The sequence below is a fragment of the Rhinolophus ferrumequinum genome, chromosome 22 (assembly GCF_004115265.2).
Source record: "Rhinolophus ferrumequinum isolate MPI-CBG mRhiFer1 chromosome 22, mRhiFer1_v1.p, whole genome shotgun sequence".
Lineage (NCBI taxonomy): Eukaryota > Metazoa > Chordata > Mammalia > Chiroptera > Rhinolophidae > Rhinolophus > Rhinolophus ferrumequinum.
The window spans coordinates 34661637-34685385 of NC_046305.1; the positions used below are offsets into that span (position 1 = coordinate 34661637).

The 23749-nt window shown below is 34.9% G+C and overlaps 1 protein-coding gene across 1 annotated transcript in view; it reads left to right on the top strand.

The window, feature by feature from the left end:
* SNX7 (sorting nexin 7) overlaps window positions 1-23749 on the top strand; it is a 79482-nt gene that overhangs the window by 26078 nt on the left and 29655 nt on the right. The window contains exons 3-7 of the mRNA XM_033091925.1: window positions 5621-5731; window positions 6069-6233; window positions 8611-8809; window positions 13285-13484; window positions 16255-16341. Of these exons, the coding sequence (XP_032947816.1) occupies window positions 5621-5731; window positions 6069-6233; window positions 8611-8809; window positions 13285-13484; window positions 16255-16341 (762 nt within the window). The remainder of the gene's footprint in view (window positions 1-5620; window positions 5732-6068; window positions 6234-8610; window positions 8810-13284; window positions 13485-16254; window positions 16342-23749) is intronic.

Here is a 23749-nt window from a genome sequence, read left to right on the forward strand (position 1 = left end):
TAGCTGAATTGACTTATTTTTTTCAAGCATATTGGGTAAGACATCGCATCTTATCTACCCTTCATTTGTTCTATATCAAATCAGTGAAATTTGAGTTAACTTGAGTAATCATCACTCATTTTTTAGCAGTCGTGCTTCTTAAAACAGGTACATTTTAAGTTTTTAGTTTAAAAAATTATAAAAATTATAAAGAAGTGTCTTTGGAAAATAAGAGCCTCTGTTTGCTAATACAGAAAACAACTACTTAAAAACATGATGTAATATTTTGCATTCACATTTCTCCTGAAGACCACAAACAATAATTTCATTTGTTTTCCTAAGAAGAGCAAGTGGCCTCTTTGTCTTATATGTGAGATACCATTCAGTAGTTCCAGGGCAGATAGGTCCAGAGCCCATGTCTCCTTAGCCCTAGGACAAGGCTCTGCAAACAGACTCTACCTCTGACAGAATAAAATGACCAAATAGTGTACCATTTCCAAAAGTTCTTTATAAGTTATAATGCTTTATTTATGAAGCCTCACCCTACCTCTCTTTTGTAGCTGACAAGGTTTTGGATCATCTTCTAGTGGAGCCTCCACAGAGCCTGCTAGTCGTGTTTCATAACAATGTATATATCTGACCTCATCGCTTAGATTCTTAAAATCCTTGGTTGGCACCTCATTTCCTACAGAATAAGTGCCAGCTGCTTAGTATGACACATGAAGAACTTCTTAGTCTGGTGCCAACCCACCATATAAGACTCTTACTCCCCACTTTTAATACCCCTGCTTTCCACTCATTTAGAATTACTTCTGTTGTCTGAATACTCGAGGGTATTTCTTGTTTTCCTGATTATGCATATGCTTTTCCTTCTGTCTGGTTTGTCTTTCCACCTCTTAAACAGAAGAACTACTGTTTATTTTTCAAGACTCAAGTCAAGATGATGCTTGCTCCTCCCCTTGCAGCCTGGAAGTCCTTTCTTCTGTTTCCTCATACTGTTCGAACTGAACTCTTAAAGAATATAAAACACTGGAGTCAATGTAGTAAACAATTAAAAGCCGCTATTTAATCCTTCTAAGCCTCAGGTTTTTTTTAATCTATAAAACTAAAATGGTAAAAGGCCTGGTTCTTTAGAGTTGCTGTGAGAATTGACTTAGGACAGGTAATCAATGTAAAACACTTAGCGAAGTGCCTGACACATAAGTGATCAGTAATTGGTACCTGCCCATAGGTGAGTAGATAACCATGTGTTTTTTTGTGTTCATTCCCAACCAATATGGGAGCTTCTCAAGGAAGGTAATTATACCTTAAGACTTCCACAATTCCAAACACTATCATTAGGATAGAGTAAGTAAGCAGTGTAAGTTTTTGGTGAATGAGTGAGTGAAGAAACGGTTAGTACATAGCCACATCAAGAGGCTGTAGAGCAAGGCAGATGGAGTTGAATAGTGATTCATCTCCTTCCTTGCTCTGTGCCTTGGAAAATTTAATTAACCTGCTATCATTCATTTCCTCGTTTGATAATAACAGTAATAACCTTGTAGGGTATGTGTAACTATTTAATGTGTTAATACAGACATACTGCTAAGAATAGAGCCAGATTTCTTCTGTTACTACCGTTAGAATCATCCATTATCGTCATCCTTCTTAGCAAAGACTTTGTGAAACTCAGTTACTTACCCATCATGCGTTTCTCTCAGAAACACACTCTTTATAAGCCACTCTATCGATTTCATTCTGATCATAGGCATATACTTCTTAGGGTTATCCATATTTCCACCATACTTTAAATGTACTGCTCTAGTAGGAGTAGGAGTAGTAGTAGTGATAATATTACAGTGTGTTAAACATTTATTGTGTGACTGCTTTGTACCAGGCAATGTCCTATGACTTTATACATAGTAGCTAATTTAAAGCTCACAACAATCCCAGGATCTAGATGTTATGATTTATCCCCATTTTGTGAATTAGGGCACTGAAATTCAGTAAGTTGCCAAAACTTACACCACAATGACGATTTGCTGAGCCAAGATTCAAATCCAGACAGTTTATTTTCCTTTCATGCTACACATGTTTTCTGTTATATTTTTGTGCATCTCTATATAGTGATGGCAAACTAACTTTCAGTTCAACTATTATAATTGAAGTTCCTTTGTTCTCCTTTCCATTACTTTTACTCGTACATAGACTAGTATCTAGACATGTTAGTATATAGACTATATCTCTACATACAAGAACATGCATTGCAGATACAAATATATAAATATTTACTGAATGTGTTTTATGCCATCAAACATAGTACTTTCTTTTTGTTCACTTATTATCATTTATCTATTTACTCACATATTCAACAAAGTTTTGTTGAGTGTCAGTTATGTCCCAGGTATTGTGCTTGTATATTGAGACTACATCAACAACCAAAACAGATATATCTTCCACCTTCATGGAGTTTTAATCTAGGGAGGGGGATGGATATTAAACAATTATATGCTTAATTATTTAATTGTAGTTATAAATGCCATCATAGAAAAATATGGGATCTTTTTGAGCATTGGGTACCCCATGCAATTTGGCAGTTCAGAGATGGCTTCTGTGGATAAGTTTTAGTTTTATAAAAATTTATATTCATGGGCAATAAGTTTATAAGGATAAATGCACATATACATAGGTGTGCATACTTAAGAATACTTAAGAATGACCTGACTGTCAGTAATTGTGAGTATCAGGAAGCCCATGTTCCCAGCCTCCCCTTATAAGAAATTACCCTTTATTCTCCAGGTTAGAATACCTGAGATGATCGCTCTAAAGAAGAACTTTTTGTTTAGATATAGAGAGGTACTTCCCTTAGTACACATAGAAATAAGAACTAAGATTTAACAAGGGTCTTTCTTCTTACATCTTTATTATGAAGACAAACTCATAAATGACTGCCAATGTGCAGGTATATTCTTGATTCTAATTCATTTTCCTTCAAAAACAGTTTTCTAAATCCTCGGAGCTAATTTTGCCCTTGACCAAATGTCAGTGTTTGTTAAGTGAATGCATTTTGGGGTATAGATCATGAGTCCACTAGTCCTAAACTTTAAGTACCCAAGCTTTTATGGTCACACTTGAAAAAATAAACACCATTTACACTGTAGCTTCCATGAAAAAGTGTATTCTCGATTAGAAGCATTATTTGTGCTCCAAATTAGCTTTTTAGAATACATGTTCTTATGAGTTGAAGATCAATCATCAAATCCCATTATTCCTACAGTTTGGAAGCTTTTATATGTCTTCTAATGACCAAAATTGGCCACTTTAGATAGGACAATGATTCTATCCCTGCTGTAGGGAAACTAGTTATGATCTGAACCCACCTGATAATATTTGTTTTCCTTGTCATATTCACACACACACACACACACACACACACACACGAGGTTGGACGATTAAGTTCGCGAACTCATCCGAGAAAAAAGTGCTACATACCCCATTGCTGAATATCACTACAGTCAACTTCAAAGTACTCCCCTTAGGAAGCTATGCACCAACACCTGCACCTAGTCCACCCTTCAAAGCAATTTTGGAACTCTTTTTCTGTAATGGCCATCAGAGCTATTGTCATATTATCCTTGATGTCCTGAATGTCATCAAAATGTCTTCCTTTCAATATTTCCTTTATCTTCGGGTAAAGGAAGGAGTCATTGAGGTCCAGATCAGGTGAGTAGGGAGGGTGTTCCAATACAGTCAGTTGTTTACTGGCTGAAAACTCCCTCACAGACAGTGCTGTGTGAGCTGGGGCATTGTACAAGAGCCATGAACTGTTGGCAAAAAGTTCAGGTCATCTAACTTTTTCACGCAGCCTTTCAGCACTTTTAAATAGTAAACTTGGTTAACTGTTTGTCCAGTTGGTACAAAGTCATAATGAATAATCCCTCTGTTATCAAAAAAGGTTAACATCATTGCAACAAGTTCACCAACATAATTGTCAGACTATATATATGTATACACACGCACACACACACACACACACACACACAGTATGCCAAAATAATGTATACAAGTGGATATTTTGGTCAGTGTTGCTCAAACAGTAGTTTACCATAATCAGAAGTGTCTGGATGCTTATGGTAACCACTTTGAGCACCTCTTACAGAAGTCAAAAGTCAAAATTTATCTTTTGTTATCAGTGTATATTGAGTATTAAAATTTTAATACAGTTTTCCTTTCTTAAAATGTGTATACATTTTTTTGGCAACCTGTGTGTGTGGCACCCTGTAGGAGTAGAATAAAGTCTTACAGTAGGAAGAAAGAACACACTGTCCTCAAGACATAATTAGCCTCTGTTATTGCAGTATGTTAGAAAACTCTTTTAGGTCAGTGACAGACTGATGAGAACAGAATCAACCATTGTTTGCCTTGATTATATGTCTTCCTTTTGCTGGAATTTATATCAAATTGTTTTAGGTTTAGAGCTGGGAATTCTTGAGGACATAAAAAGCTCAATCTTATTTTAACTCCCCGTTTTGAATGTTTTTTATTGTTAGTTATGCCAGTTTCTTTTCTTGAAAATTCATAGTGAACCTGCACATATGTGTCTGGTACAAGGAGGTGTTCAGTAAATATTTTTTAATGAGGACTTTAAACCACGTTTTGTGTGTATATGTATGTATGTATATATTTGCATATATAACTACACATACCAACTCATATATATATATATATATATATATATATATATATATATATTTAAACTGTGTTTCTACTAGATTTAGTTTTTCTATTTTCACCATTCCTATAACTTGTACTGTTTTACATAATAGTTAAGATTTTGTGGTGTTTTGTGAACATTTAATTCTTTAGACTTCTACATCTTACTTACCTCTACTTTTTTCTACTAAAAATGGAATAGTTTACTGAGATACACTGGATGATATTGTACCTATGTTCTTTTTTTCATATGTGTTGGCATAGATTTTTGGTTTGCTGAGAATAGATATTTTAATATTTTGCTTAATTTTTAAGAGTTTAGGCATATACCTCAAAATACAATTCATTGAGAATGACAGGAATATTTTCTTTTCACGTTAAATATCCATTTGTAACATTTTTAAACCAGTGGTAAAATCACTCTATGAAATGTTATAATTTTCATATACTGAAAGCAAATTTTAGCAAAGCAATTTATTTGAGCAAATTTCAAGAAACCATTTTCCTCGGTTATGCTCATGTTATTTTCCAAATTGCAATATAGGACTTTCCTCAAATTCTGAATTCTAATCATCTTGAGAAAAGAAATATATTTGAAACCTAAATTCAGAACACACTTTCTTGTTAGCAAGAAACTCATGCCAAAGATAATACTAGTTAAAATCTTGTGGAAGGCAGATGGTTGCTCTAAGACAGATTTTTCAGATAGGATTTTAAATTTGAGCATGATGTTTGCTTTCTTTCTGGGAATACTGGAAAGTTTGCTTTGTTTCAGCTGCTACATGAATCGATGATGGAAAAAAAAAAGTACAGGCTGACAAACACTGAATAATTAGAATTTGTTAATGTTTCTTAGAGACCCATTTAATTTAGAATGTCTAAAATAACATTAGGCAAATGTCTTGTGTCTTATTTTGCATGTACTGTTATTTTCTCCTACCTTCTTCAGACATCTCGTGGGGAATTTGATTCCAGTGAATTTGAAGTTAGGAGACGTTATCAAGATTTCCTTTGGTTAAAAGGAAAACTTGAAGAAGCACACCCCACTCTGATTATTCCAGTAAGTTTATATTGTTTTTTTCCATAGAATAGCTGCCATTTTTGTCGTGTGCATTATTAGAATGCCTAAAACCAAATTTCAGACCTTTATATTCAGTGTAATTCACTTATCTTAGAAACATTTGTTTTTAAATTTTTCAGTCTGCATACTGATTTTTTTAACTATTGTAATATGTTAAGTTTGCCATTTTTGGTTTTAGCATTGTGAATTTTTAAAAATTATTTTATAAGAAGTGATCACATGTTCAGATAGTGTTCTAAAAAGGAAAAGTGTAGAATCTCATATAATGCTGTGCCACATCATGTTCAGATACTGTTTTACAATTTTTCCACCTCAGCCTTTGCCAGAAAAGTTTATAGTGAAAGGAATGGTGGAACGCTTCAACGATGATTTCATTGAGACACGCAGGAAGGCACTGCATAAATTTTTGAACCGAATTGCTGATCATCCAACTTTAACATTTAATGAAGACTTCAAAATTTTTCTTACTGCACAAGCACGGGTAAAGAATTTTGATTTATACTCATAATCCTATAGTATCTATATGTATAGTAGGTTGTTCCTCTTCTTTATGTTTAGTAGGTTCTTTATGTTCCTCTTCTTTATGTTTATGTATAGTAGGTTGTTCCTCTTCTTTATGTTTATAAATCAGGTAACAGTGTCCTTAAATTAAGATGGATTTTTATACATTGGAGAGATATCCTTCAGATTTAACTCTGTGTCAAATATACATGTAAATATTTCAGAGCTCTTGTACCTTTTTCCCATGTTACATACTCATATTTCTCTTGGTAGCTGACTTTTTTTAATGTCAGGGTACTCTCTGCATATATAGCCAATAGTGAACATACAGAAATATGTTTCTTTTACTGACACTGTTTTGAGTAGTTATGGGTTTGTAAGTTAGGGCTTTTCAAGTTAAGATTAAAGTCTTTATTAAATGGATAGTTGGATGTATGGATGAATTGATGGATGGCTAGATAGATAACAGTATTCTTACTTTTCCTTCAATTACCTGTTGAACGAGGTCTAATTTCTAATATAGAAACCTTATATGTTCCTCTTATTTTTCTTTTCTCCTATGAAGATATAACTCATCAAGAAACATAATGAGTAGGACAGTCAATATTAAACAATTACTGGCCAATGTTGAATTTTATATTTCTCAGTTGTTGCCAAAGTCATAGAAGCTAAAAAGTGGTTCATCTCAATTTTGACAGAGAGTCTTGCTGTCTGGAAGCCCTTTGTGACTTACGTGAAATGACTTTGTGGCCTGACTCCAGAACCTTAGAAGCTGTTAGAGACATTCTCTGCAGTCAACAGTTGCAGCACAGCTTGCCCACTGTGGCTTGTGCTGTCACTATAAAGTTCACTCTGTCAAATGATGCTGTGGCACTCCTGGATGGAAGTGTGGCCTGGTCAAGCTGGGCATCTGTTGTTATTTATACACAGAGTGATACTGACTTGGAAATAAATAAGTTTACTTTATATATATACATATATATTACATATATGTATTATATATTATATATTCTCTCTATGTATATAGAATATATATATTCTCTATATAATATATATAGTATTGTATATTGTATATAATATATATAATGTAATATGTATTATAATATATATATAATATGGTATGTTGTTTATATATGTGTGTGTGTATATATATATATATATATACATATATTATTTTGTGTAAGACATTCAGGAAATAACTGGAGAAAGTTAATACGTTATTTACTATGTGGGCAAATAACATGCAATAATGTTTTTATCTGTGGATTTCATAGTCAGCCTTGTTATATATAGATTTTTTTCTTGTGTATTACTCTTTAACTTTTATATGATCCCCAATCTATTTTCCTACAAGTGCTACAACCATCCCAGAATCTCTTGTCCTCCTTCTTGGTGTTTTCTAATATGTCATACTTCTGAAAGGATACTTCTGTGTAGTGTATCTTTTATAGCAGTTTTTTCTGTTTTGCAACTCTGTAGCTATCCCTCCAGGTTAACTATGAAACAGCTAGCTATATATCTTATTAAAAATCTTTCTCTCCAGCCAGCTAGTGGAGAGGGTGTTACAGTTTACCCATTTCCGTTAGTTGAGGAACTATGGTCAGGGGGTATCTATTTACAAACTATCCTAGTGACTTTAAGAAGGCAAGACAGGTTAGTGGTTAGCAATGAAGCCTCTGGAGTCATACTGCCTGGTCTCCAATCCTTGTCCACCACTTAATTGGTCTTGGACCTTGAGCAAGACCTTAACCTTCCTGTGCCTCTGTTTTCTTCCATAACATGAGAGTAATCATAGAACCTACCTCAGAGTGTTATTGTTGAGTTCCTATATAAAAATGAGAGGTAGTACCTGGCACATGAACTTTCAGTACGTGTTTGCTGTTTTTATAACTAAAGAATTTCCCAATTTTTCTTTTAAAGGAGCTATTTAGGTCCTGAGAAATCTTCTCTCAATCCCTTTTTTCCATGAAATCCCTAATATAAAATGTAGATTGCATATCCCGTCATCCTCTTACCTTCTCCAGCATCTTCCTCTTATCTATGGAGAGACGCACAATTCTCTCCATAAACCCTTTTCTTTTAAAGATCCATACTCTGAGGAAAAACATGTACATGTTTTACATGAGTACTTTGAAAAGGATTATAAGGGACGCTGAGACTTAAAAGAACTGTATCCTAATAAAACTCATCTGCTTCAAACTAATATGAAAAATGATTTGTATAAAACATTTTTATTATCTTTATTTTATTCTTCTAATTAGGTGTTTTTTTGTTTTTTTGTTTTTTTGGTAGTTGTTGAGTCTTGGAATATTGTTATTTGCTTGACCACAGTATTTCATTTTTTTTTTTGTTTCTAGGAACTCTCTTCTCACAAGAAGCAAGGGCCAGGATTACTCAGCAAGATGGGGCAGACAGTCAGAGCTGTGGCATTGTCAATGAGAGGAGTTAAAAGCCGCCCAGAGGAGTTCATGGAAATGAATGACTTTATTGAAATATTTAGCCAGAAAATAAATTTGATAGATAAAATATCTCAGAGAATTTACAAGGAAGAAAGGGGTATGTAGACTCACTGAAATGTGACTTTAAAGTTGTTTAATTTCTCATGGCTTTTCACATTTGCTAGTGTAGTGAAACAATATTAAGTTCGAGTTTCTTTTTGGTTCTTCCTTCGGATTTCCATCTCTCTGTGTCCAGTGCCTATCTGTGCTTGCATGCTGTTTACTTTATCCATAGTGCCCTTAGCGTATTAGTCATTGTTGTTTTAAATTCCTGTCTGACAGTCCCTGTATCCCTGTCATGTCTGGTTCTGATGCTTTCTCTGTCTCTTTAGATTGTGTTTTTTGCCTTTTAGTAAGCCTTGTAATTTTTTCTTGATAGCCATCCACATGTACTGCGTAACAGGCACTGTGTAAATAGGCCTTCGGTAGGACGTGTGGGAGAGGGGAGGTAAGTGTGCTACAGTCCTGTAATTAGGTCTCAGCCCTTAGTGAGCCTGTGGCTTTGGGCTGTGAACTTCACAAAAGTTCCTCAGACCTCCTTCCCCCTCTTTCTTGGGACAGGATGGCCGGAGTGGGCTGGAGCTGGGTATTTCCATTCCTCTAGGTCAGTTAGGCTCTGAAAACCCCGCCAGGTTAGACCCTGGTTAACTAGTTTTCCCTGAGGTCAGGCCTGGTTAAGAAGAACAGAGTACTCTGGCTATTTCAAAAGTGGTTCATTTCCCCTGCAGGAAGCAGGTGTCATTTTTATCCAATATTTACTGTGGGAACCTAGTCAAGCTCCTAGAGGTAAATCTCACAATCCTCATGACTCGGGGGTCCTCATGACTCGGTCCCCCTGGAGTTTTTACCTCGTAGAGCTGTCCGCCCTGAGCCTTCAGCAATTTATCAGTTATAGTTACAGTCTCCCTACCCCAGCCTTGTTTCCAACGGTGCTTTCTGCTCTTGAGTCTGTGCTCATTCCTTGTATTTGCCAACGTTGTCTTTCCTTGTCTTTCCAACGTTGGGGGCAGCCATTTCTCTCCTCTCTTGCAGTTCCAAGAAAAGTTGTTGATTTTTCAGTCTGTTCAGCATTTTTACTTGTTGTTAGGACCGAGTGGCGACCTCCAAGCTATTTATATGAGGGATCGCGTAACATTGAGTTAGAATTTTGCCTTCAAAGTGTGGCTTATGCCCAGATATATTGTGAAAATTTCTGATTCCAAATGACTTTGAAGGTAGTCATGGCCAGTCCCCATTTGCTCTAATCAATCACTAGCTGCTTTTGTTCCCATTTATAATAATAGTGGTAAAGTGAGCCCTGAGCTTAAGATTTTGGATGTAGTTGTACTAAGTTGGTCTCAGATGTTCAACATGGACCACAGATTGAAAGTAAAGAGGTGATGGTTCAAGAAATAGAGACTTATATATTGGAAACTAGGTCCCTTTTCTTATTTTTTCTAGCACCATTTCCTTTCCCTATTTTCTTTTTTTTATTTAAATTTGTAAGTTAGACTGTATTCCATGATGTTTTTTTTTCTAATTCCATGATGAGTTTTTGCTAATTTGCTAATTACATTCACCTATATTTCAAAAATGGCTAAGTTGGAAAATATGTTTACTAATATAAATTGGTTTTAGAAATGAACTAATTAAAGTATATTGACGGCTTGTTTTTTGGGGTTTTTTTTGTCTGTGTTACACATTCAACTGTAAGTTCAATCAAGACAAAAAGAGAAAACATTTGTTTTTATTTCTAGTATCTAGATAGTGCCTAACACATGGTAGGTGCTCAATTAAAATCTTTTCAATGGTTAACAAAAATAATTGAATATAAGTTTTGGTCATAGGAAAATCTGCTTATCAAGTATTGATTGGTTATTAAAAGAGATATAGAAAAAAATTGTTATAGCTGAATGTACATTCCCCTTTCTCTATTTTCCTTTTCTATGTATTGACACTTGATGAGGTCATTATTGTGAAGGAACATAGTTGAATAGTTTGTTTTAAAATCTTCCTGGTCTGCCCTTGTAGTTACCATTTGTCATTTTTTTATTATCTCAAAAAGCTAATCGTGTTAACTGGGTTCTGTGACTCCAATTCTGTTAAGTAGATTCTTGATGCATAGTTAAATGGGATCGCAATTCACAGAGGCTCCTGGAAACCCTTGATACTTAAGAATTTTATAAAATATCAGTATGTTTTATATTTGCTGGTGCAAGGGAATAGGTGAAAAATCTTTGATATACTCTCATGTTTATGAAATGCTCAGAAGGAAGACTGGATTTTGTGAGAAACTTCATAAATTTGAGCTGTTATATTCAGGGAGTGAATGCCACTGGTCTGAACTTGAGGAATTTTTGGTCTTTAGAATGTAAAGCCCACTTCTCAATGTTCTGTTCAAAATGATGGAATGTTTTCTTTTGTAGCTTTGGGAGTCTAAGCTATATAGGGTATTTCATTCATAATCAAATCAAAGAATTTGACCATAACTACTGGTTTCTCTTTTTATGTTTTTGTTCAGTTTTTTTCTTTGAATTTGTTTTATTTGGTGTTCCACAGTTTGTTTGGCAAGTTTATATTGACCACATGTTGTGCTGTTTCTCTGTACTGGAGATAAAAGAAGGAATAAAATGGTACCTCTCCTTGAGCTCATAGTCTAGTGGGGGAAACCAGTGTATTAACAGAGAAGTTACAGTGCACGTCATTTAGTGTTTGCATACAAATGTGATTTGAGTGCCATGTATGCACAGTTTAGAATTTTAAGGAAGCTCTGCATTTTATCATTGATAAAAATAAATATTGCACAGGTTAAATGATACGCATTGATATATATATATATATACACACACACACACACACACACACACACACACACACACAAATTGAGAAAGGCAATGAAGGAGGACATTTTATTTTCTAGAAATACTAGTTTAGTATAGCCATTTATTTAAAATACAGGATAGGCCTAGATCAGGAGGGCACAATTTAGAAGGGCTCTCTCACGGTTATTAAACAATACCATCATTGGATGACAACTATTATTTCCATTGTTTTTAATTTTTTAAAATTAAAAAAAATTTAGGTTAAAAAAATTTTTAAATATTTTTTTTAATTTGCAACCTTTTGAAGTTTTAGTATTTTAATTTAAAGCAGTATAACATTGCAGCTAGCCCTAATGAGTAGTTAGATGATCAAATGTAGAGAATTTAGTTTTATTTATGTGGATATTAGACAAAAAAAAGCTCATTGTTCATATATTCTCTACCATAAAAAGCTATCTATCACTGAAAGTTGATAGTGTAAAAGCAAAAATGTAAAAATATTCAGATTTTTAAATCCAATTTTTTGAAAAAATGGCTTATCAATCATTGAATAGTCTTTTGTTATTCATTTATTCTTTCATTGATGTGAAAATATTTATTGAACACATTATGTATCAGGCTTTGAGATTAAAAAAGAGTAAGACTCAGTTCCTGTTTTAAGGAGCATATGGTCTAGGAGTGTGTCACTTATACAAGCAATCATAATAGAGTGGGATAATAGAAGTATAAAATTTTAATAAGCTTCAGTAGAAGTAGAAAATTGTGATAGGCTCATTAACAACAAAGCATCTAAGAATCTTTTGGAACAGAATTGGAAGAGATTAATTTAATTTATTTATTTAACTTAAGGGATTAGAAGTAGTTTGTCAGATGATAGAAATGATAGAGGGCAAGGGAGAGGAATATGTGCAATGTTTGAGTTAGATATTCATGAGTGAGCAGTTATTTTGGCTTAAATTAACATATCTTTGGAAGAGAATCTCAAGAGTTGGACATGCAGAGGCAAGGTAAGGACTGATCAGAAAGGACTTTATAATTCAGCTATAAAGCTTTAGTGTTTATATATTGAGACAAAAATGCAAAGAGGGAGAATAGTTAAAAGTCTTTTGCAGTAGTGCATGTCAGAGATGCTGGTGACAGTGTAAGTGGGGATAAACAGGTAGGTAGGTAGATAGATAAATGGATGGATGGATGGATGGATGGATGGATGGATGGATGGACAGATGATAGATAAATAGATAGATAATAGATAGATAGAAAATATTACGGTATATTGGGATTGCTGATTGACTGGCTCTGTGCAGGTGTGAGTGTAGAATATACCCCAGACCTTTTGCTTAGATCTCTCGAAGCAATTACCATTAAGTAGGATATGTAATCAGGACAAAGGGAGAAAGAAGACAAGTTTTGTGTAGGTCATGTTACCTGTGCGACACTCAGGTGTAGTATGTTTGGTAGGCAGAAGTTCATGATACACCTGGTGATCATGTAATTCACCATCCATGCAGGAAAAAGGATGCTACTATTGATTACACCAGGATAGCAGTCGTTCAACGACTAACCTGAGCAAACTGGGATGACCAGTTAATTTAATGAAAGATCATATCTAATTTCTTACGTTCATGTATAAGAACTTGGGCAAAACAATGAGAAAAAAATAAGTCCCCTTCTTACTGTCTGTAAACAGGGATCTTAAAAACTTCTATAAATTGAAGAATTTACTCTTTTTTAGAATATTTTGATGAAATGAAAGAATATGGCCCGATTCATATTCTATGGTCAGCGTCAGAAGAAGATCTGGTTGATACTCTAAGTGGTGTTGCCAGCTGCATTGACAAATGCTGTAAGGCCACTGAAAAACGGATGGCTGGACTCTCAGAAGCCCTGCTTCCTGTCGTACATGAGTATGTGCTTTATAGTGAAATGTTAATGGTAAGAACACCTAATTATACTTTTACCTTAGTCCCTGACTGACCTGATTATAAGCTTTATAAATGCAGTTTCTATTTCTGTTTTTCACCACTATCCTTCTGTCCTAGGAGGATGCTTTGCATGTAGATGCTCAATGAATGTTTGTTCACTGCACCAATGATTGGTGAGTGGAAGAATATGTTAATAAAGATAGGAATATTCAACAGTAACAACAATTTATAAAATTATACATACATCTGAAGCACCCTCAGCCAAGATTTACACTGGGAATATAATTAGTTGTTTTCAGCCTTTTAAAATTTTTTAGCGCTTTAGAAATTTCTTTTCCTGCAAGAGTTGTTTTCCCGCTTCCAGGTAATATATTTGATCTAGCAATATATTTAGTATTATGTGGAAAGTCCTTGAGTAGGATCTTGATGTTTGTTCTGCCTTCTTGATGCTTCTAAAAAGAAATCCTTCAAATTAAAGTGTTTTTCTTTCACTATTTGAAAAGGCTTTTATTCCTCTTATATCAAAGTTTTGCATTTAACTGCCTCAGTTTAAGTTAAGGTTTCCAGATATTTGGGATTTAGCGATGCTATCTGCACAGCTAATGTTTTTCATCCAGCATTATCCTCTGCTCACAGTACCTTGAACAGTCAGACCGATACCCTCAGGTTTCAGTGTTTTAGGGTGGCAGTGGGGGGAGGACTCAGCTTACGTTCAAATATACCCCATTTCATCAGCCATTCATAACTGGAGTCATGGTTTTTGCTTTCATGAACTCTTGATTTAAGGGATTTATTTATTTATTTATTTATTGCTTCTGTCTTGGTAAGAAAAGCTCTCTTAGTCTTTCAGCATGAGACCTGCCTCTTTCATGCTTATCATATTGAGGTTTTCCTTTCACAGAGTCATTAAGTATTTTGTGGATATTTCAGGTTTCTGCTGTTACTTGACTTTATTGGGGTTGTTCATAAACAAATGCTTCTCACTTCCCGGAGGCCTCCCATGTTTCACAGCTGAGGAGTCTCTTCTTTGTCTCCATCAAGTTCCTTGGCTGCATTCCATTGGTTTACTCCATTATTGATCTCCTCTCTGTGGCTGTTCAGAGATCTGATTTGTATCATTAAAAATAGTGTATTATTTTTTCTTGTTAGATGTGTTTTGCTCATTTTTATGTCAAGATGGAAATTATACAGTTTAAATCACGCATTGTTAAAGGTGTGGAAAAATTGTAATAGCAGTTAGAATTATATGTTAGGTCCTCATTTGATTGTGTTAATTTGTAGACACCTACGGTATAATCAGTAGCATTTATGTTGCAATTCTGGTTTTGTTTTATATTGGAATGTTTGATTTAATGTGAGCTAAAATAATGAAAAGTATATGCCTTGACAAAATGATTACATTTGTATAATTTTTATTAGTTGTCCTCTGAAGCAACCTCTTTCCTAAAATATTTCTACCTATATGAAGCACAGTACTTCACATTTATGAAAACAGACCTTAAATGAGACTAAAATTGTAGTATGTGTCATTTGGGTTAGAAGAGGGAAGGGGTTCCTGACATAAATGGCAAACATTGAAGTAAACAGAAAAGAATTTGTGACAATCAGTTTAATTTTCTATTTATTTCTTTAAAAATGTGAGAATTGTTAATCTCTTTTGAATGTTTTAAGCATGGTTCCACAAACACAAAACTAGACTGTTTTTCAGAATACTTTTTATCCTTAATGCCTTTCAGTTCTCACTCAAATAACTATAGAGCCATCTTATGTGGCCTCCATTTAACTAATTTGTGTCCACGTTCTTCCCTTCCTCTGAAAATACCCCAAAGACCTCTATGTCATTAAGACCTTCTCTTGTATGTCCTGTACTTCCATTCCCCCTGGTTGAATTGTTTGTTTACCCAGACTAGTTTTATTTTTTCTTAGCCTGTTTAGGCAACTCGTGTTCATTATTACAATTTCATTGTTTAATTAATACTATGAAAACTAGTGAAAGATGATTACAAATAAAAAGAGTCCTTGTGCCCAGGAAGCCTAAGTAAAATGTCTTGTAAGAAAAGTGAGTCACCAAAGGAAAGACTAGCAGACATTATAAAAGATAGATACAGATCAATTCTGCATTCAAATTCCTTCAGAAGGGTGTATTAAGTTTACTAGCGACACTGAAACATGAAATCATGGTTATTCAAGAAAACAAGATAGAACTCCTATCAGTCAAAGAAGAGACCATGATTTCTAATCAAAACCTTGGCTAATTGACTAATATTTATATATTTTAAGCTAAAATAAAATCTTAAGATGTGAATGCATACTTCAATTTTCTGATCCCCCACTGTATTTGACTGATTAACCATATCCTTGGAGTCAGATAAAAGGGCTGCCAATGATTGTAGATGTTTTCAGGTGAGTGGCCCATGTGATATCTTAACTGCAATTAGTTTACACCATAACATATATTTTCAGTGTTCCCACTGATTTTTTATTTGTTTTGTTCTTTGCTCTTTTTGAAGAATAGTATATGCCTAGAGTACTCCATCAAAAATTGTAAATAAAATACTTAAACCAGTAAGATGTGCTTTGGGAAAACTAATACTAAAGGATTTATGAAGAAAACGCTCTTAAATATTTGCTTTCAGTTTAGCTTTTAGAGATTAAAAAGTATTTTTTAAGTCATTATGTCCCTAAATGAATGATGACTTGGATAAGAGATGCTATTAATATTCTGAAATGCATATTTTTGTTATACAAAGATGATTAAATCTCTGTGTTTTAATATGAAGGGTGTTATGAAAAGAAGAGACCAAATTCAAGCAGAACTGGATTCCAAAGTTGAAGCTTTGACCTATAAAAAGGCAGATACTGATCTGGTAAGTTTTTAAGTTTTTTGATATAATTACATAGAATTTGTTATCTAAAATATTTATTAGCAGTGAAGAGCTCCATCACTTGCTTGTTTTTAAGCATTCAGCAAAGGATACTAAAATTTCTCCCCCAAATCTATTATACATTGAGAACCTAGTGAGTCTGCAAGCTTAACAATGACACTTTTCTGCCTTTCTGTCTTACGTTGTCTCTTACAATGAGTAAAATATGAAATTCATTTTTAAATTTTTTTAATTAGTGTTAGAAGAAGGTATGGAAAGTATGTAGCATTTTTCTAAAAGGTTAGTAAGTACTCAGTATATAAATCCATTCTTTTCTAGTTTTATAAGACATTTATACAAAATAAATTTGTGTTCCTATACATTTTTTCCTAGTTATTATAAAAAGCTTTACAAAGGAGAAGTATCTTTGTTTTCAAGTTTAATTCTTTTCTTAAAATACTTTTTAAATTTTTTTTAAAGGAGGGTGCAGCTCACAGTGACCCATGCGGGGATTGAACTGGCAAATTTGGTGTTATCAGCACCATGCTCTAACCAACTGAGCCAACCGACCACCCCTTAAAATACTTTTTTAATTGAAATTTTCAAAAGTCAAACGAGGTCCAATGATATAATGGACTCATATGCCTGTCACTGGACTTCATTAGTTCCCAATATTTTGCCCAACTATTTTCATTTCTTTTCTCACTTTTTTTTCTCTGAAGTATTCTAAAGGGGCACTCTTTTGTTCCAAGCATTATATTATTATTCCAGACATGATATTATCAACCACAGTATTTTAGTATTTATATTTTATTGTCTTTTCATATTTTCAGAGTAATACTATCTGAATAGAATTAGTATTCTCATTTTAAAATTGACAAAGAGGCTTGGAAGGTGGAGTAACAGGGCCAAGTTCTACGGTTCTTGAAGTAGAAGTGGGGTTGGGGGTAATGGTAGCACATGATCCCCAGAGATCATGCAGTATCTCAGAGAGCAAGTATCAAATGGGAAAAATTGATTGTTGCTTAGTTAACTCTACTGAGTTCTCTATGAAAGAGACTTTCTTAATTTTTTTTGAAATTATTATTATTTAAAGATTTAGATTACTATTGAATACACACATGGCAGGTGAGTAGGGGAGTCCCTGAAACTCCCATGTTATCAGTAGTATTATAGTCCCTATCTGAACCTGACTTGCGACTTGGCCTTCCTTTTCCCTGCTTTAATTTTTTTCCCTAGTTTAATTTTCTAGCACAAGATATGATTTCATTACGGTTTTTCCTTTATATTATCTTTCCTTCTCTCCTTGTCTATAATCTCAGCACCTTAAGAGCAGGAAATTTTTATTTGTTTCCTGAAGTGTTCTCAGCCCCTAAAACAGTGCTTGGTACTTGGTGGTCACTCAATAAATATTTTGTGAATGAATGAATGAAAATCGCAATGACTGCTATGATTCATAAAAACCTGCTGAAGGCTTGAAATGAGAAGTCTACAAAAATCAGCGTGTAAAGCACTGAGACGTCACTAAAAAGTTACTGAATTAGCCTCATCTTTCTTGACTATGTTTATTTTTCTGACTCAAGTACATTCTCCTGAATGGACTGTGGATGGGGAGTGATGGGCTGCTGTGGACAGAGTAGGAGAATAGAGTCTGGGAGAGAGAATAACAGAAAGTTGTATAAGCAGTACAACTAATGCTCATGGGAAAATCATCTTTGCTTTTACCGCAAAATGAGGAAAATAGTGAAGAAACCCAATATTAACTTTCTTCATTCAGTAAGCTCTGTGTGTGTGTGTGTGTGTGTGTGTTTAATTTAAAGAGTTAACTGGAAGGAACAAAAAAATGTGGGCATATGTACAGAAATTATATCTTTTGAACTGTAGGATTTTAATTTGTTAAATAATTTTTAATGATATTGAAATTACTGATTACATAAAATTTTGCCCTTGAGTAAATACTAGAAAAAGTAAATTATTTTAAAGTTTCAGGAGAATGCTAAAGTGGCTTAAAAACCAAGCACCTGTTCGGAGTGGCTTATATTCATATTTTAAATGGAAAGGAAAAGTAGTTGGTATTATTCCAACCACTAAAACACAGGAAAAAAATAGCTTGGGCCCAAATACGGCTAGGCTTTCCCAACTTAACTAAAAAAAAAAAAAAAAAAAAAAAAATTTCTTTCATTTGACTTGCAAATATTTTGTCTGTTGCTCTATAAAAATTTCCTTGATACTGCATTATAGCCTAATGATCCATCTCTATTTATGATTCCATTTTTTGTGTTTGTGTCAGGTCCACTACAAAGTATTTTTTACCTAGTTAGCTGCTATTTTGTAAGATTGGAGAAATTTGAAACTCCAATTATCTGCATTATATTCTGTAAGATACTTTTAATTAACTATGATTTGGAACAGACATATGTTAACAGAGATATTGCAAGTATTTTTCTGTTACCCATCAAAACAGATTTTTCTTGAAATATATAGGGACTAGTTTCATGATTTGTGAATGGTACCATTTACATTTTCAAGCAGTTTATTTGTTTACAGACCTCCTTTCAAAATCCCTATGTCTTATGATGGTATCTTTCAGAGAAACCTTCCTGGGTTACACTCAAAATGAACCTGACATGATTGGTCACAGAACAACGGAAGGGAAGTTGCTTAGAAATTTTCAGGATAGGGTCACCATGGAAACGCGCCCTTGTGAGGTCCTTCTAAGGAGCCATCCTTTGCAGTCACCATGGCGACTCTTGCAGAGAACTGAATATAGCAATCTAGCCTGGTTGTTTACCATGGCAACTCTAGCAGGGCTCTTTGGAGACAACCCTGGGGCCATTTCTATGGAGACCTGCTGGGGCTGCCTTCACTTGCTCCATCAACTCACCTTTGGGTGGCATGCTATATGCAAACTCAGCAAAGCAACTTGTAATGAAAAGGTCTTTGAAATGAAGCTCTCCCAAGAAGGGCAAAGACTAGGGTAGTTATAATTATAAGATGGAAATATAGCAGTGATGTAACATTCCAGAGGTCATATTGGACATATCAGGTGAACTTTATGTGGGCTTCGTGTCATGCAAATACAAGGCTCTGGTCTTTTACCTTGCCTGTAACTTTGTATATGCTATAAATTGGCAGTAATGGCATTATTGTAGCTTTTTCTCATCACACAAATATGCCCACAAAAGTTATGTGTTTTCCTGCAAACTAAAATATGTTTTAGAGTGAATTCCTTTATTTATTACCTGAATGGTTATAAAAGTAGCTGCTTCTTAGAGTTTGTGGTTAGTACTTCTTATCTCACAATAATAAAACTAACGGATTCAAAAAAACCTGAACTTAATGGAGACTTTCAGAATACTCATTTGAAGGTCAGTTTAGCTGTTCATTTAGCGTTTTGTCCTAGGCCTTGGAATTAGACCTAGGATCAAATCCTAGCTCATTTGCTGGTTAAGTCTGTGACCTAGGACACATTTTTTAGTTTCTTTTAGTCTCTCTTATCATGTAATTTGGGGAAATTATTTAGTACCTTTCTAATAGGCTTGTTTAAGGATTAAATGATATAATGCAAAAAAATTATTTGGATCATACCGTTTTTCCCTGAAAATAAGACCTAACCGGATCATCAGCTCTAATGCATCTTTTGGAACAAAAATTAATAAAAGACCCGGTATTATATTATATTAAACCCAGTCTTATATAAGACCGGGTATATTATATGTTATATTATTATATATTATGTAAGACCCGGTCTTATAGTAAAATAAGACCGGGTCTTATATTAATTTTTGCTCCAAAAGAAGCATTAGAGCTGGTTATCCAGCTAGGTCTTATTTTCTGGGAAACACGGTAGTAGGCACTCAGTAGTTGTTAGCTGGTGTTATTTTGATGACTTTCTAGAAGTAATGTTTGAGATGAATCCTGTAAAATGACTAAGGAATTGTTCTTTGAGGAGGAGGGAGGGTTTTATATAGAGTAGATATGAAGAAAAGTAGTAAAAGCTCAAAGAGCATGCTAAACTCTTTAGGCTTAAACCAGGTTGATGTATAGAGAGCAAGGTACAGGGGAGATGAAGGATGTGGCTGTAAAAGATGACTGCAGTCACATAGGAAGGGAGCTTAATTGTTTGTCAGAACGAGAAATACAGACTTTATTCTTTGGGCAGTGTGGGTCCAGTGAGAGCCTGAACTGAGGAGGTGATAATGGAGTGGCAGAGGGAAATAAATTTGAGAGACATATAGGTGGAAGATAAACTCTGTAGCACTTAAGAAATGAGGGGGAGACAATGTTTCAAGTTGCTAGTAACTCTAACTTTTCTAGCTTGTAAGGAGGGCCTATAATGGCTTTATAAACTGAACCGTACTATGTAAAAGGAAGAAGAAAAATTGGATGTGTGCCACTTTATGTCATGGTGAGATGACATTTAATGTGGAGGTAGTCAACAAAATCCTCCAACAAGTGCTGAGTACCTACCATATGAGAAACACTATTCCAAACACTGGGGAGATAGCAGTCAAGAAAACAGGCCCTCGTAAGGCTAACATTCTAGTGGGCAGACAAAAAGAAATAAAGAATTAATTAAAATGTATAGTATATTGTCATATAGTGGTAAGTGTGGGGAAGAGGGAGTGTTGGGGAACAGTGAAATTTAAAATTAGGATGTTAGGGAAGGTCTTACCAAGAAGGTAATTAAATAAAACCTGGAAGAGGTAAGGTTTTCAACCACATGAATACCTGGGAGAAGAGCATTTCGGGCAGAGGGAACAGAAAGTGAAAGTATGCCAGCACCTTTCAGGACTGGCAAGGAGATCATTGTTGCTGGAACGGAATAAGCAAGCAGAAGAGTTGTGGGAATTGAACTTAGAGAGGTAACCAGGGGTCAGATCTCGTAAAGCCTTATGAGGTTTGGTCTCGGTGAGACAGGAAGAGAACAGTTGACTGAGGAGTAACATGATCAGACTTAAGTTATAAAACAATTCCTGTGCTTGGGAAAGACAAAAGATGATGTATATGTGGGCTGTGCATGAGATGGGAGACCACCCATCTCTTATAAAACTAGCTCTTATAATCCCATAATATGTAATAAGTAGGACCACGTGGAAGGGTTATGAAATGGTCATATTCTGAGTATATTTTTAAGGTAGAGCTGTTTGCTATTTGGTGGGTTATGGATTGTGAGAGGACCAGTGGGGGGTCAAGGATGATACTGAGGTTTTTGGACTGAGCAACTGGAAAGTAAGAGTTGGAATTCTTTGAAAGAACAGGTTCAATGGGGAAGATGAAGAAATCAGATTTGGACATACAAAGGTGAAGTGCCTATCAGATACCCAAGTGGAGCTATTGAATAGGAAGTAACATAAAAAAACAGAGGTCAGGGAGGGATCCATCTAGAGATACATATCTGGGAGTCACTAGAAAATAGACAGTATTTAAAGCAATGAGATTTGTTGAGGTCACTAAAGGATGAGAAGAAAAGAGGTCCGATGACAGATGCTTGTCATATTCCCACATTAAAAATCAGAGCAAGAATGGCTGGTGAGGGGTAGGAAAAGGAATTTATATGGGTTCAGCTGATAACGGGACCAATAAGATGAACTAAACAGATTCATTTATTCATTCATTCAATTTTTTAACCACTTCTCCATATATGAGGCATTTATAAAAACAGCTTGAAACAGAATGATGAGGTGTAGGTAATAAAATATTTCAAGAGAAAATAAGAGTTGTATTATGTGCTCCAATAAAGAAGATACTCAGTGATAGAAGCTGTCAAAGTAAAACAATTTCTGACTGTGGAAATAAAAGTGTAACAATAACTGAGATTATGAGGAAAACTCAGATATTTGGAGGAACTTGTGGTTTTTGCAGTTTAGTTATAAGTTTTCAGAGTCAGAGCTTCTGTTTGAAAATGCTTATTCACTTCACTGCTTAACTGTAAGATAAATAAGGTTCATCTGTGGTGCTAAATAATGCTACATGTCAATTTTATTTTTATTTTTATTTTTGAATGGATGATTTATAGTTTTCCACCCAAAGCAGCATTCAAATATAAATGAATATGAATACATTTGACATTTAGCAATATGTGCACCAAATCTGAGAGTTGGATCTGGATATAATGCCGTAGCTGTTGAACAGTGTATTTATGCGAGCAAAAAAAAAAAAGAAAAAAATGCATTTTCATAAGATCATTATAGCCTGCATTTACATATAGCTACATTCAGTAGATACAAACAGATACCAAATTTATTCAAGCTGGTCCTTGCTCTGTATGAGTTGCTATTTTTGAACCAGTATTTTACTTTTATCCTCAAATAGCATTTATTAATCCTTGAATATTCTAAGTGCTGCACAGAGCAGAACTGCCTTCTCTCTAAGCTTTAAAGAAAGATAATATTGGCATAGCTTTTTTTGTAGTGGGGGCAGCGGTTTCCTGTACCTTTCTCAAGTATTTGTTGTCTTACCTTTTACAAATGTATTCCTTTCTATATGTCTCATTTCCCAGTATCTGTTTTCCTCTCTCTGCTTCTTTTTAGTCCGTTTCCATCTATGTGTATGTCTTACACACACTCTCACAGATACATACATGTCCATATACACATTCTCACACAGCAGTGAAAGACATGACGCTACCCATTGTAAGGATAAGGGACTTTTTCCTTGTATTTTTCTTTTTATGAGTGTATCCTAGGGGCATCCAGCAGACTTCTCACATCTCATTGGCCAGAGTCATGAAAAGTCTGTGAGCAAACCAGTTCCTTGGAGTGGGAATGTGAACATCCGGTTGACTTTGACCAGCCACAGACTATGACCAGCCACAATATGCCCCTGATTCAAATGCCTGAAAAAACTGGAACTCTTTCAGGTCGTGAGAAGGAGAGTGGGGAATGGATTCTGGGTAAACAACTCATTAATTTGTGCCGTACATGCACAGTATAGCAGCATGTCAGAGTCCCCTACACAATGTCAGAGTCCCCTACACAATGTCAGAGTCCCCTACACAATGTCCGAGTCCCCTACACAATGTCCGAGTCCCCTACACAATGTCAGAGTCCCCTACACAATGTCAGAGTCCCCTACACATAGCTGGGTGGAACTTGAAATGGATGAATGAGTGATGCTGTAATGAAGCCTCTCCTCCCAGAACAAAGTATCAGTCAGTGCCTAGAAGTTCTGTGCCTCTGACCTTCACTGGCAGGCCTCTCATTCAGGGCATCATTGGTTTGTGTGGCAGGGAAAATGCATGCGCTCCTATTTATAAGCTTGTAAAGGATAATAATGAATATTTGATTAATTAGCAAAAACATGATTTCTGCCCTATGAATAAGAGTCTGTTGAATCTGGGATCCCTAGTTGGAGTGTTACCATGTTACTTTTTCCCTCTGTCGTTTATTTTTATGCCCCAGTACCTCCA